The sequence below is a fragment of the Thalassophryne amazonica genome, chromosome 18 (assembly GCF_902500255.1).
Source record: "Thalassophryne amazonica chromosome 18, fThaAma1.1, whole genome shotgun sequence".
Taxonomy (NCBI): Eukaryota; Metazoa; Chordata; class Actinopteri; order Batrachoidiformes; family Batrachoididae; genus Thalassophryne; species Thalassophryne amazonica.
Window position 1 is genome coordinate 46,192,653 of NC_047120.1, and position 14,378 is coordinate 46,207,030.

The 14,378-nt window shown below is 41.9% G+C and overlaps 1 protein-coding gene across 2 annotated transcripts in view; it reads left to right on the forward strand.

Annotated features, from left to right (window-relative positions):
• kcnh4b (potassium voltage-gated channel, subfamily H (eag-related), member 4b) overlaps positions 1–14,378 on the forward strand; it is an 84,120-nt gene that overhangs the window by 54,737 nt on the left and 15,005 nt on the right. For both annotated transcript variants that reach the window (XM_034194016.1, XM_034194017.1), the window contains exons 8-11: positions 6,989–7,183; positions 7,810–8,009; positions 8,162–8,411; positions 8,506–8,720. In XM_034194016.1, coding sequence (XP_034049907.1) covers positions 6,989–7,183; positions 7,810–8,009; positions 8,162–8,411; positions 8,506–8,720 — 860 coding nt within the window. The remainder of the gene's footprint in view (positions 1–6,988; positions 7,184–7,809; positions 8,010–8,161; positions 8,412–8,505; positions 8,721–14,378) is intronic.

The following is a 14,378-nucleotide window of genomic DNA, read 5'->3' on the forward strand; positions in this document are numbered from 1 at the left end:
TATTTTTGTTGAGTGTAGTTCGTGTTGGTGTGTGATATTTGTGATTTTCGTGGAGCATGTTTTTGGCTGTCAAAAAATCTTCCACAAATGTCACACACCACCCTCATTTCGTCTCAACTGAGCGTGTTGATCCGTCTTGGTTGGTGATCCTTATTAGAGCGTGACAGCGTTCTTTTCTGACGTGTGCACAATTAAACCCTGCTGCACTGCATTCAGTTTCATTGCTGCAGCGTGCTGAAGGAGGACAGTGACACCAAGACGGCTAAAAGTCTCGTTCCAATGCTCCTGCGCACTCCTGCAGGTGTTCCACCTGCTGCATGTGCCTGATGTTTGGGAAAACGAGCGAGACGAGAGCTGCGTGAAGCCACACATCTGGCTCTCTCCGTCTCTTCCTCTTCTCTGCGCCACTCTATGGCACAGAACCCAAGTAAGCATGCAGTCACAAAGTTCTTATGGTGCGGATTGAGGAGCAAACTGGAGCGATCTGAAATGTTCAGCAGCTGACGGTAGGATGGATATGGGTGTGTGTGGAGACAATTCACCTCATTCACAACGTGACAGAACTTAACGATGCGCTGTTGCCTGCGATAGCGCTGAACATTATTCTTGACCGTGTGTAATTTTTCCTGATAATTCTCCAGCAACATTTGCCATTAATCATAATGCGTGGTAACAGGTTGCAACAGTTCCTGAGGACACTTGGTGCCTCTGCCCCGAATAATGAAGAATGTATAATTCGTGGCATTTGTGACTTGCCGTCATTATGTGTAAATGCAGCTTAAGGGAAAACAAAGGTGATTTATTTATTAGAGTAGAGGTCCAATCCAACAAACAGAAGGCATCCAATAAGCACAACAGGAGTTGGTGTAGAATTCAAACAAACACAGGCAGTGGAAGGCAGTGGTGGGTACAGCTAAACAAAAACTTAGCTTCAATAACAGATAATCACCAATTTATCGGAAGCTACAGCTAACCGATAACTTCCAGTATTGTCTGCGGTAAAGTTGCAACTACTAACAAGCTGATTTTGAGTTTTAACACCATGATCGCTTCTGGTAGCAACAAAGACGACCACAGACCCAAACAATGAGTCAGCACTTCTGCCTTTGAGCGCCCTGCCCACTACTGGAAACTCCTGTTTATTACATAGCTTCCAGCAATGAAGCAGTTGAGAGGAGCAGCGAAGCTCAACTCTCTACTCAATAACAGCATCGCCGTGAGGCGTAGGTCTTGGAAATAAAGCAGTGCTGACTTATAGTTTGGTTTATGAATAAAATTAATACCGATAGAATAACTCTATTAATGTCATTTCTGTCATCATTTAATGTTGAATAATGCACTAATTCTGAAGTTTTGTAACAAACAGACAGATCCCAAAGGGATTATGGGTAAAATGTGCCTCCGCTAACACTCATTGGTTGACTCATTCATTCTATGTAAAAATCAACACGTTATTGTGAGGTGTGTGTTGGTGTTTACATATAAATGTGCTTTTGTAAAATATGCCATTTTTTAATAAAAAAAAAAGCCATTTTCAAAAAAAGGCGCCAATTTGTAATTGGATAACCGTCTGATATAACCGGTGTCAAAATAAATAGAACACTGCCATCTGCCACTGCCCAGATGCTCAGTACTTAAACTGGGCTTACACTGTGCGAGTTTTGGCTCCTTTTCAGTCTATTTTTCACTCATGAGAGAATTTTTTTGGGTCGCAAAGTTTCATCTTATTCGCGCATCCTGCATCGTGTAGTATACATGGAGCAACGAGCTGCGTTTAACCTCTCACGACCACCTCCTGATCGGCAATCGTATGGTCAGAAGAAAATCAAACCTGTTGATATTCTGGTCGGCTGTCGTGAGGGTATCCCGCTGCTGAAGCGCTACAAGCGTCCAAACCTCTTGCACTGTGCATGTGCAAACACCGATGTGGAATTGGAGAGATCATAAACAGTGATTATCTCTTTGGGAGAGCAGCTTCCGTATCTTTTCCCTCCTTTCTTCAACTCATGTAAAGTCTTGTATTGATTTTTTTTTTTTTAAACTGATGTCTCCCATTGAGAGTTCTTGTAAAAATAAGAAATGTAAATAAAGTTTTAAAAAAAGCTTCTGTTTACGACGTGTGGTTTTTGAATGTACAATGTGAGCATCAGGCTGTATAGTGTGAGAACTTAAATCGTGTGCTCTGAACTTTTACACCATGCGGTTTTGTTGTACAGTTTGAGCTGGAGCCGAGTACAATGATTGAAAATATTGTACAGTGTCTGCCCAGCTTTAGGGCGAATATTGGCATGAATACTACTGGCCGGTAGATGGCAGTAGAGACCGTGAAATCTTGACAAAACAAAATTCTAGATAATCCGTGTCTGCTACGTTTAACTTGCGTGGAATTTAATAAATGCAAACTGAATTTCAGACATCTTATGTATATTACTGTGGAACAAAGACAACAGACAGTGTTTAATAAAGCAGGACCCTAAATAGAAAACAGGAATCGATTACAATGAATCCAATTGAAAATAATGGAGAAGCAACCTGAGCTTCTTCTGGCATTTTTATATAAAACAAACACAATAACAACATCTATAAACCCAGAGAATATATTCATGAGTTTTAGGCACAATATACAAAGAGTTTAATGCTGTTGTCCGTGTGGAGCCTGATCAGAGCATCTCAAATGCATTTCTTCTGTCGTGAATGTACTGATATTACCCATAATGCCCCTGGAGACAGCATGTCCACACTAAAACCTTCAAAACTAATGCATTACTTTAAAACTAAAACATATATCTGATATTTTCACATTATAAAACTTCAGATGTGACGTTAATTTAAATAACTTGTCCGAAATTAGTTTGGTTAAAATTTTAACCATAAGTTAAAACTGTATGCCTCTGGATGACTTCGGTGATATTGCCAGCGTACCAGTATGGGGTTAAAAGAAATGAGCTTTTTTCTTTTCTGTGACCAGTTCTTCTTTGCTTGCAGAGGATAGAGTGGTTTCTTCTGAAACCAGCTCTCCTCTGTTTGCAGAGGATAGAACTGCACATCTACTACAAAACATTTAACAGGTAGGTACTCAACTGATGTTAGACTTCATAAATGTTTGCAACTATTCAGCTTTGTTTACCACATCTGCAAAAATATGTTAGCAGTCTAAAAATTATCAGACCAAAACTTATCAGAAGATAATTAGTCCGATAATGGTTTTCAAAGTTATCTGAAAAGCTAATCCGATAATGGAAACATTATCTTCGATAATTAGCGGAACTGTGCCCACCACTGGTGGAAGGCAACAAACAACTGGGGTCAGACAAAAGGCGATCAGTATGAAGACGTCACAAATAGCAAACAACCAGGAGGTGTCAAAGTATAATTTGGCAAAGCAAAGGGGAACAGTGCAGGTCTAAAGTAGTGATACAAACGAACAGACGAGCAACAGGTGGAGTGTTTGGGAATGTAACGCAGCTGTGTGGAAGACCAGGTAACAAAGACATGCCTACAAACATACACACAAACTGACAAACCTAAGAAAAGAAAACATACAGATACCAAAATTAAATTCTGAACTAAAACGGGAACCACAATGTACAACCCCTGGCAAAAATTATGGAATCACCGGCCTCGGATGATGTTCATTCAGTTGTTTAATTTTGTAGAAAAAAAGCAGATCACAGACATGACACAAAACTAAAGTCATTTCAAATGGCAACTTTCTGGCTTTAAGAAACACTATAAGAAATCAAGAAAAAAAGATTGTGACAGGCAGTAACGGTTACTTTTTTAGACTAAACAGAGGAAAAAATATGGAATCACTCAATTCTGAGGAATAAATTATGGAATCACCCTGTAAATTTTCATCCCCCAAACTAACACCTGCATCAAATCAGATCTGCTCGTTGACATTGACCCTATGCCATGATATTGACCCTATGTGTCTTTTTGCAAGGAATGTTTTCACAGTTTTAACTCTATGGCAAGATGCATTATCATCTTGAAAAATGATTTCATCATCCCCAAACATCCTTTCAATTGTCCAAAATATCAACGTAAACTTGTGCATTTATTGATGATGTAATGACAGCCATCTCCCCAGTGCCTTTACCTGACATGCAGCCCCATATCATCAATGACTGTGGAAATTTACATGTTCTCTTCAGGCAGTCATCTTTATAAATCTCATTGGAACGGCACCAAACAAAAGTTCCAGCATCATCACCTTGCCCAATGCAGAGTCGAGATTCATCACTGAATATGACTTTCATCCAGTCATCCACAGTCCACGATTGCTTTTCCCTAGCCCATTGTAACCTTGTTTTTTTTCTGTTTAGGTGTTAATGATGGCTTTTGTTTAGCTTTTCTGTATGTAAATCCCATTTCCTTTAGGCAGTTTCTTACAGTTCGGTCACAGACGTTGACTCCAGTTTCCTCCCATTCGTTCCTCATTTGTTTTGTTGTGCATTTTTCGATTTTTGAGACATATTGCTTTAAGTATCTGCCTCTGGTCTGCTTGAGGTTTCTTCCTGAAATCATCAGAGGGAGTTTTTCCTTACCACTGTCGCCTGTGTGCTTGCTCTAGGGGTTGGTAAGGTTAGACGTTACTTGTGTGAAGCGCCTTGACACAAAATTGGTGTGATTTGGCGCTATATAAATGAAATAAATTGAATTGAATCAAATCACTCCTGACACGTGGGTATCTTCAAAAAAAGTTCCATTTCACATAAGTTTGATTGTAATGCCATTTCATTAAGAGTTTGTTGTGTAGTTCAAGCACAGAGATGCTACATGAGGGAGTTTCTTCCTTGCTTAACTTGACAAATATGTCAGTAAATGAAGCTACACTCTGGCTTGTGCCAATAAGCTGTGTCGAGGTTTGTTGTAGCTCCGCTCTGTCCTCAGCTATAAATAGTCTTGGTTCACCTATTGGGACGTGTGGCTCTGCCCAGCGGAGCAATGTAGTGACACTAGAAGCTGGCGCTCTAATGAGGACTGTCTGAATCTTGATCAAACGCTACTGTAAAAAATTGCTCAAAGTTGGAGTCACACAAATGTCTTGCTTATACCTCTTTTCAAATGTGATTCAACACAGAGACCCAGAAAAACCCTCATTGAAAATCTGACAGTATTTTCTATATTCTTAAGGCTGTTTCCTCCTAATAAGAAATGACAGCGCAAGTAGCAGCTTAGCACTTAATTAGTGTTGATATGTCATAATCAAAAACTTTTTTCTTTTGTATGAATTATTTGAAACATGAAGGCGAATCTCGACAAATGTTTCCATTAGATATATAAATCTACAGATCTTCAGAGTGTAGCTTTTCATTTGTGCCAGAATGATAATAGGAGACATTTGGAAATGATAAAGTGCATGCCTCTACCAAGTTTCCAAAGTCCCCTTTGATTTAAATAAGTCCCGAAGCAAATTCCACTCACAGGGGGTCGTTTTGACCGTTGGGGTTTTTCCGTAATTATTATATGGCTTTGCCTTACAATATAAAGTGCCTTGGGGCAACTGTTGTGATTTGGCTCTATATAAATAAAATTGATTTGATTTGATTTAGTTCACTCAAATGGTCCACTCCTGTCCGCAAAACGACATTGTTGTTCACAAGATCGGTATCTGTATCTGGCTCTGGACCAAAGTACAACCTGTAGATAGACAATCATGGGGTCGGTAACACCTGTTTATGATCTCTGACCTGTGATCCTGATCATTTGTCTTTGATCCATACTTTTGTTCTTGATTGCTAAACTAAGATACAATTTATGGAATGATGTGATTCAGGATCAAAGGAATCATGATCAAAGATGAGCATTCAGGATTGAAGTCAGAGTTTGCTCTTCTGTCCAGATCCACACCAAAATTTAAGTTATAGAAGCTGATCTGTTAATAGAAAATTCAAATATAACACACTTTCACAGAAAACAGCCCAACATTATAAGTAAATGTTATCTTTATTTGTCTGTTTTTATGAATAAACATTGTAGCTAGCACTGCATCATGAGCTAACCCCAAACTGAAGGAAGTTCCTGTGATTTTATTGATGTTTTGCACATTCTTGTTTCTTTTTGTTTCCGACTTGTCCTTGATATAAAAAGTCTTCTGGCTTTTTTCAAGATACCGCTAATGTTCCCAAGACTCAACCCACTCATGGCCACAGTTAGACCCAAAGCATGCCCAATGTCAAACTTATCTGAGGTCTTAGTGAAAAGACCATGTGTATCAAGCTTCATCTTGATAGAAAGTCTTTCACAAGACATTGTGTATACAAGGTTTTACAGACTCAGCCACCTGGTGGCTATAGTTAGAATCAAATACCCTAAACTATGAACTCAGAAGTAAGTGCTGTATAGGTCATGAGGCCAACTGGTGCCGGTGCTCACCCCCGGATTTTATATCAATACTCAGAAGCACGTTTGATTCTGCTTTGTTTAACACTGGAATGCTAGCTTCCTGATGCTATCGTGAAGCTCTTTTTGTTACAAATGCACAAGTACGTCGCCCATAAATCAACAGAAAGGCAACAGTGACCTTAATGGATGAAAAACCTTGGCTTTGGAGTTGAGAGAAACTGACAAACAAGTTAATTTCAAGCTACATATAAATTCGACTACGCCTACTCCTAATTTTCTTTCAGACAAGACACGCCCACAGTTCAACCACACCTGCTCCTGATTTTCATTATCTATTCAGTATTCCACCCAGCAGCTGGCAGTGTTCAGCAGGCACAAGCAAAACAAACTTGCTTTTTTGATTGAAAGGTCCTCAAATCTTAATCAGTTTAAGATTATTATGTGGCCTTTTAATTTGGAGACACAGAACATGATCGCATTTCTTTTTTTTGAGTTATCATGTAACAGACTGGAGGGAATATACACATTAATTTATTTATCTGTCCATTCATTCACTCACTGCACGTTACAGAAAACAGAATTGATGGGAACTGTTTGAAAAATTGTCTTTCTCATATGTTCTGCATCTTCATCCAAGGATGGCTGCATGAGCTGGGCAAACGTCTGGAGACGCCCTACATTAACAGCACAGTGGGCGGCCCGTCTGTGCGCAGCTCCTACATCGCTGCCCTCTACTTCACCCTCAGCAGTCTGACCAGTGTGGGCTTTGGCAATGTATGCGCCAACACAGACGCCGAGAAGATCTTCTCCATCTGCACCATGCTCATCGGTGGTATGTCTGACACTATAACGTACTGTCACCCTGCAGCATCCTGGCAGGATGATACCTTCAGTTGGCAGGCCACTGCAGGAAACTCAGCAGGAAGTGGGTTGGATGATTTGGCAGACCTTAAAGACAAAGTGGGCTGTAATGTTTATTACGCCACTAAACAGATAATTTTATATAAGAGAAATATTGGTGTTATAATCCAGATGATAATTATTGTTTGTTTATGTGCAATTTTTTTTAGAAGTACTCCACAATACATTTGGATAAGCTTGTCATTATTCATATAAGAAAGAGTTTAAAGGGAATGAGATTGAAGTTAATCCAGTGAAATCAACTTTAATCTCAGATTACAGGGTACTGTGCAAAAGTTTTATGCACCATAGGATTTTTTTTTTTTTTGACAAAATATTTTACTGATTTTTCTTCATTCCTGTGCCAGAAAAAGACCAAATATGAAATTTGCAAATGTTAATTAACCCCCCCCCCCAACAACAACAAACTGTTGCCTTTTTTCATGTCTGACATTTTTGTCATAAAGCACATGCAACATCTGTACATCCAAATTTTAAATGTGCCTGCCTGCATTTGCTGTCTTTCATGCTCCTTCTTTTTGTCTGTCTCACACACAGCGCTGATGCACGCTGTTGTCTTCGGTAACGTAACAGCCATCATTCAGCGTATGTACTCGCGGCGTTCTCTGTACCACACGCGCATGAAGGACCTGAAGGACTTCATCCGTGTCCATCGCCTGCCCCAGCAGCTCAAACAACGTATGCTGGAGTGTTTTCAGACCACGTGGTCCGTGAACAACGGCATAGACGCCAACGAGGTAGGCGCCAAAGAAACTCTCCTACTCATTCTCTGTTTCTGAGGCCTCCACAGGATTAACTGACTGAAATCCAACAGAGGGTAACTGGTAGCACCAACCTCTATTCCCTAGTCACCCATCAATGTCAACATTCTGTGCTGTTTGTTGTACAGCTTCTGCATGACTTCCCTGACGAGCTACGGGCAGACATCGCCATGCATCTCAATAAAGACATCCTCCAACTGCCTGTCTTTAAAGGGGCCAGTCACGGCTGCTTGCGCTCACTCTCCCTCCACATAAAAACCTCCTTCTGCGCTCCAGGAGAGTACCTGATCCGTCAAGGCGATGCACTGCACGCCACCTATTTTGTCTGCTCCGGTTCTCTGGAGGTGCTGAAAGACAGCATGGTGCTGGCCATATTAGGTTTGTATTAGGTTCAGTACTGCCTGCACAAAGTTGTGGTCCTTGTAATACACTGGCAATGCAGGAAAGCAAATATTTCTGTTTTGGAGTTTAGAAAAGGGAGACCTGATTGGCTCAGACCTGCCTGGGACAGATCAGGCAATCAAGACCAATGCTGATGTGAAGGCCCTGACCTACTGTGACCTCCAGTATATCAGCGTGCGCGGCCTGAGGGAGGTGTTGGATCTCTACCCGGAATACGCCAGTGTGTTCACGACTGACATCCACAACAACCTCACATATAACCTGCGTGAGGGCAGCCAGGATGAGGTGGGCGACTACACTCCGATACATTTACAAACTGAAGATAAACTGTTAGAGTTGCGTATTTGTTGCAGTCACGTATTTTGTAGCTCAACACCTGTGTTGACTTCTGCATGACCAAATCTTCAAGGGTCATCTTACACAGATGTTTATCAAACACACAGAGGAAGAAAGTTCTGTATAGGCCATGACACCTGTCAATGCCGGTGTTGCAGACCAAGCGGTCTGCGCATGTGTCATTTCGGACCACAGCAGCGCGTCTGAGATGAAGTCTCTTCACCCAAAGCAATCAAATGGATTAGTGGGATTATTAACCATCAGATGATATTAGGTAAAACCTCTTAAATCATTCTAAAGTCAGTTTTAAGCAGAAACTCGATGAAATTCCGTGAAAATGAGAAATGACCAACACACAGTGATCGCTTCCGCTGCCTTTTATGATGAAATAATGCTGAATTTATGTGGAAATGATTGTTGTACAAAAGCTTCAGATATCTGTCGCTGAGATAGATGATGACTGGAGTGCAGTTTTAAGCAGAAACGAGGTGTTAATCTGTGAACCGCGTCATCGGGGGGATCATTCAGTAGGCAAACGATCCTCACTAAAAATTGGTCCGCCCTGCCTTTGCTGTGTATGCGTCATTAGGTGCGGTACACCGATTATCACAGTTGATGCATTCACTGCGCATCGGTTATTTCAAAACGTCATCTCGTTTCACCTCGTTTCACCGCATTTCTGCTTAAAACGCCCTCGTTTCTGCTTAAAACTGACTTTAGAATAATTTAAGACGTTTTACTTTGCCATCTGATGGTTAATAATCACATTATTCCCTGTGATCACTTTGGGTGAAGAGAGCTAGACTCAGACGAGCTGCGCTGGTCACAATTGATGCATGCGTAGTGGAGGCAGGGCGGACCGTTTGGTCTGCGACACCAGTGTTTAACTCCGGATTCCACAGAATGAAACAGATGAGAGTTTATATGACTCCCCCTAGACTGGATGTCAGTATGATGCAGGTCACTTCCCCAACCAAGGACTGTACCCAGTTACAGTGGGGTAAAAAAGTATTTAGTCAGCCCCTGATTGTGCAAGTTCTCCTTCTTATAAAGATGAGAGAGGTCTGTAATTTTCAACATAGGAACACATCAACTGTGAGAGACAAAATGAGAAAAAAAAAATTCCAGGAAATCACATTGTAGGATTTTTAAAGAATTTATTTGGAAATTATGGTGGGAAAAAAAGTATTTGGTCAATAATAAAAGTTCAACTCAATACTTTGTAATATAATCTTTGTTGGCAATGACAGAGGTCAAACGTTTCCTGTAAGTCTTCACCAGGTTTGCACACACTGTAGCTGGTATTTTGGCCCATTGCTCCATGCAGATCTCCTCTAGAGCAGTGATGTTTTGGGGCTGTCGCTGGGCAACACGGACTTTCAACTCCCTCTACAAATTTTCTATGGGGTTGAAGTCTGGAGACTGGTTTGGCCACTCCAGGACCTCGAAATGCTTTTTACGGAGCCACTCCTTCGTTGCCCGAGCGGTGTGTTTGGGATCATTGTCATGCTGGAAGACCCAGCCACGTTGCATCTTCAATGTTCTCACCGATGGAAGGAGGTTTTGGCTTAAAATCTCATGATACATGGCCACCTTCATTCTTCCCTTAACACGGATCAGTCGTCCTGTCCCCTTGGCAGAAAAACAACCCCAAACCATGATGTTTCCACCCCCATGCTTCACAGTAGATATGGTGTTCTTGGAATGCAACTCAGCATTCTTCTTCCTCCAAACATGACTAGTTGAGTTTTTACTAAAATGTTCTATTTTGGTTTCATCCGACCATGTGATATTCTCCCAATCCTCATCTGGATCATCCATATGCTCTCTGGCAAACTTCAGACGGGCCTGGACACGTACTGGCTTAAACAGGGGGACACACCTGGCACTGCAGGATTTGAGTCCCTCTCTGCATAGTGTGTAGCCTTTGTTACTTTGGTCCCAGCTCTCTGCAGGTCATTCATCAGGTCCCTCCGTGTAGTTCTGAGATTCACCATTCTCATGATCATTTTGACCCCATGAGATGATATCTTGCGTGAAGCCCCAGATCAAGGAAGATTATCAATGGTCTTGTATGTCTTGCATTTTCTTACAGTTGCTCCCACAGTTGATTTATTCACACCAACCTGCTTGACTATTCTAGATTCACTCTTCCCAGCCTGGTGCACATCTACAGTTTTCTTCCTGGTGTCCTTCTACAGCTCTTTGGTCTTGGCCATGGTTGAGTTTGAGGCTGTGGATAGGTGTCTTTTATACAGATAACGAGTTCCAACGATGCCGTTAATACAGGTAACAGGTGGAGGACAGAAAAACCTTTTAAAGAAGAAGTTACAGGTCTGTGAGAGCCAGAAGTCTTGATTGTTTGTGGGTGACCAAATACTTATTTTCCACCATAATTTACAAATAAATTATTTAAAAATCCTACAATGTGATTTTTTTGGATTTTTTTTATTTTGTCTCTTATAGTTGAAGTGTACCTATGTTGAAAATTACAGACCTCTCTCATCTTTCTAAGCAGGAGAACTTCACAATCAGGGGCTAAGTAAATACTTCTTACCCCACTGTACAACTGGACAGACTGCGACAAATTAGATGACGTACAATGTCCACAGACACATAACATTAACAGGATTCAAACCCAGGTCTACATATTGGCAAGCCAGTTTCTTATCCACTTGGTCCAAGGTCCAAGTCTTTAGCATCTTGGTACTTCCTGTCTTAGGGTAGTATCTCACTGAGGTGTGACTGATGGAGAGGAAGCAGAGACGCAACATCGAGCAAAAACAGGTGAAAAGGCGATAACTTTTTGATGTGGAATTTCACTGAACTGGTCCTTCCGACAAGTGCACACGACAGCCAAATGTCGAATGCCATCCAAAGTGACGGCAAAAATTACGGACACAAATCTTGAGCAGTCTGCACACATACCATGTGAGAGCCACTGGCATGGCGCACAGCACACGCGCGAAAGTCGAGCGCCACTTGTGCAGTCTTTGCAGGCGCATGGATTTGCGCATGAATATGCAGCACTCTCATGCACTGTAATGTGAAAGAGGCTGTGACAATTCCTCTGACTTTAGGCAGAAAAGCACTGTAAATGATAATAAAATAATAAATAAATAGATGTGAATCTGCGGCCAGGCCCCGCATAAAACTGAGTTGCATTAGATGGCAAGGCTCATCTGTGGCAGGAACAGATGCACGGGCACTGTGATATTTTGGAAGTCCTCAAATAAAAATAAAATAAAAGAAGGAAGACAGAGTGCTGCCATCATCCGTCCAGCACAGCGTGCACGCATGCACGGGGGGTGTGCATCAACCAGGAGCGTTAAACTTAATTTCTACTTCTTTCCTCAGAAAAATAAATATATAAATCAATAAATACAATAAATCCAGTCTGTGCAGGTTGTCTGTGGCTGGACAGGATGTGTCCAGCTTGCTCATGAACGTGCACGTTGGGTGGGGTGGGTGCTGGCTGGCTGCAGAGCAGCCTGGCTGGAGGCTGCTGGAGTGTTCAGTCGTTTCCAGAAGTGCTGATACTCTCCGTTTGTATAAAAGGGAAAGTGTGTGTGTCCACCCCTCACAAGTTGTCTTGCATGTTCTGAGACAGCTTGTAAGGGGTGCAACTCTTACGTCACCTCTGCAACTCAGAACATACATTCAGTTGCAGAGGCGACGTAATGAGGGGGTACGATGTGCCCACCTGACGATTTGGCAAGGGAGTTCAGGATCATCGTTGTGATTTTTTTTTTTTTTTTTTTGGTTTGTTCAACAATCAAGGGATGCGTGGGCGCCGCCCTGCGACTGAGGCGAGGGGACGGTGAACAGCTGCGAACCTCGTGGCAAACTGCGAATTTTCTCACAGATGCCACTCGCAAGCTGTCGCAACCTAATCAGATACTACACAGTAAATTTTTCAGTGTAAAATATACTCTGCTGGGATAACATTTGGTCCTGGTCCGAATAGTTAAATATACTCTATCACAGTGGTAAATCAACTCTATCACAGTATAAAATCAACTCTATCATGCTGTGAATGACTCTTATTGGCGTAGAAAAACTTGATTTGACAGAAGGGTAAAGCTAATAGAGTGTATTTAACTCTATTTCGACAGGGACCGAATGTTATCCCAGCAGAGTTATTTTACTACACATTAAAATTTACTGTGTAGCCTTACTGTATGGTTGCAAGACCTGGACACTAACCAGTGACCTAAGGGGAGTAGGTCTCTTTGGAGGATCCTTGGGCACCTCTAGAATGACTTTGTATCAAACGAGTGGTTACTTGGGGAGACTAAGAGTGTCACTTGCACTGTGAGTAAATGTTATCTTCAACATTTTGGCTATGTGAACCATTTCTCTATGCATGATTCAGCACACAGGTGCCTGATAGTTGAGGACCCGGCCTGACTGTGGCAGATAGATGGTTGCCATCCATGACCTAAGGCAGTTCCGCGATGTCCTCGATGTGTCTGAAAGTATGGAGCACTACCGCATGCTCACAGACTTGACTTGACGTTGTGGGATGTGTTTGTGGCAAGTTGTGTAGCAAACTGGGTGGCGCGTGCTACACGCACCTGGAAACACCACGAACATGGCGTCTGTGTGAGGGGGCTTAATGTATCTAACATATATTCTGGTGTTTGGATATTGCATTCTATTACAGTGCACAAAACAAAGTATTACAGGTTATTACTTTGTGTGTTGTGTATCAGTACCATTTCCTCTTTCATCAATCTGACTCGTGAACAGTGTGTGTAACATAACAGAAGACTTTTTTTTCCCCCACTCTCCCCATGACTCTCATTCTGTCCAAACAACCAAAGGGTTTTTGGTAGCTGGATTGTCACACCAATTACTGTGCGTGGGTTGCACTGGCAGCCACATCGCTTCTCTGTTACCACCCCAGAGAAGAACAGGATCACTTTATATCCACACACTGACCTCAGCGCTGCCCGCTATTACTCCTGACAGTTATCTAAGAAAGTATGACACAAGGCGAGCTCCCACTGTGCAGCACGAAAACATCACTTCTTTCACACGTTTTGCTAAAAAAATATTAATTACCATTGTCATTATGCTGCAGAAGCATAACACTGAGGTACAGTTACTGTTTCACGTCGCATTTTGTTGAACTACCAAATTAACGGCACTGTGGTTTTGATGTGTGATTGACAAAAGTGACAAAGCTCCCCGTGGATTTTCCACTCCAGGCATCCCTCTCGGCTCCCACAGGCTTCTCATAGCGTCAAGGTTTTCTTGCTCATTAGTTTATTCATTTCTGTAGGATGATTTGACTTGGAAGACACAATACAGGACGTGTACGCCTGCCACGTTAATTGCATCATGTCTTCTGGTCGCACACAAATGGAATGAGCATGGTTTTGGATTGTCATTGAGTTGCCATTCAAGTCTCAGAGTATCAGTGCTTAGGATCGCATCTCACTGGGCTGCGACTGTTTAGGAGTAGTAGGAGACACAAATTTGCAACAAAACATGTGAAATAGCAACATTTTTTAGTAGGAATCTCGCTGAATTGGTACTTAGAACATGTTAGCGCATGTTGCCCAAATATAGCCCGAATGTCACATGGACTGTCTATGAAAT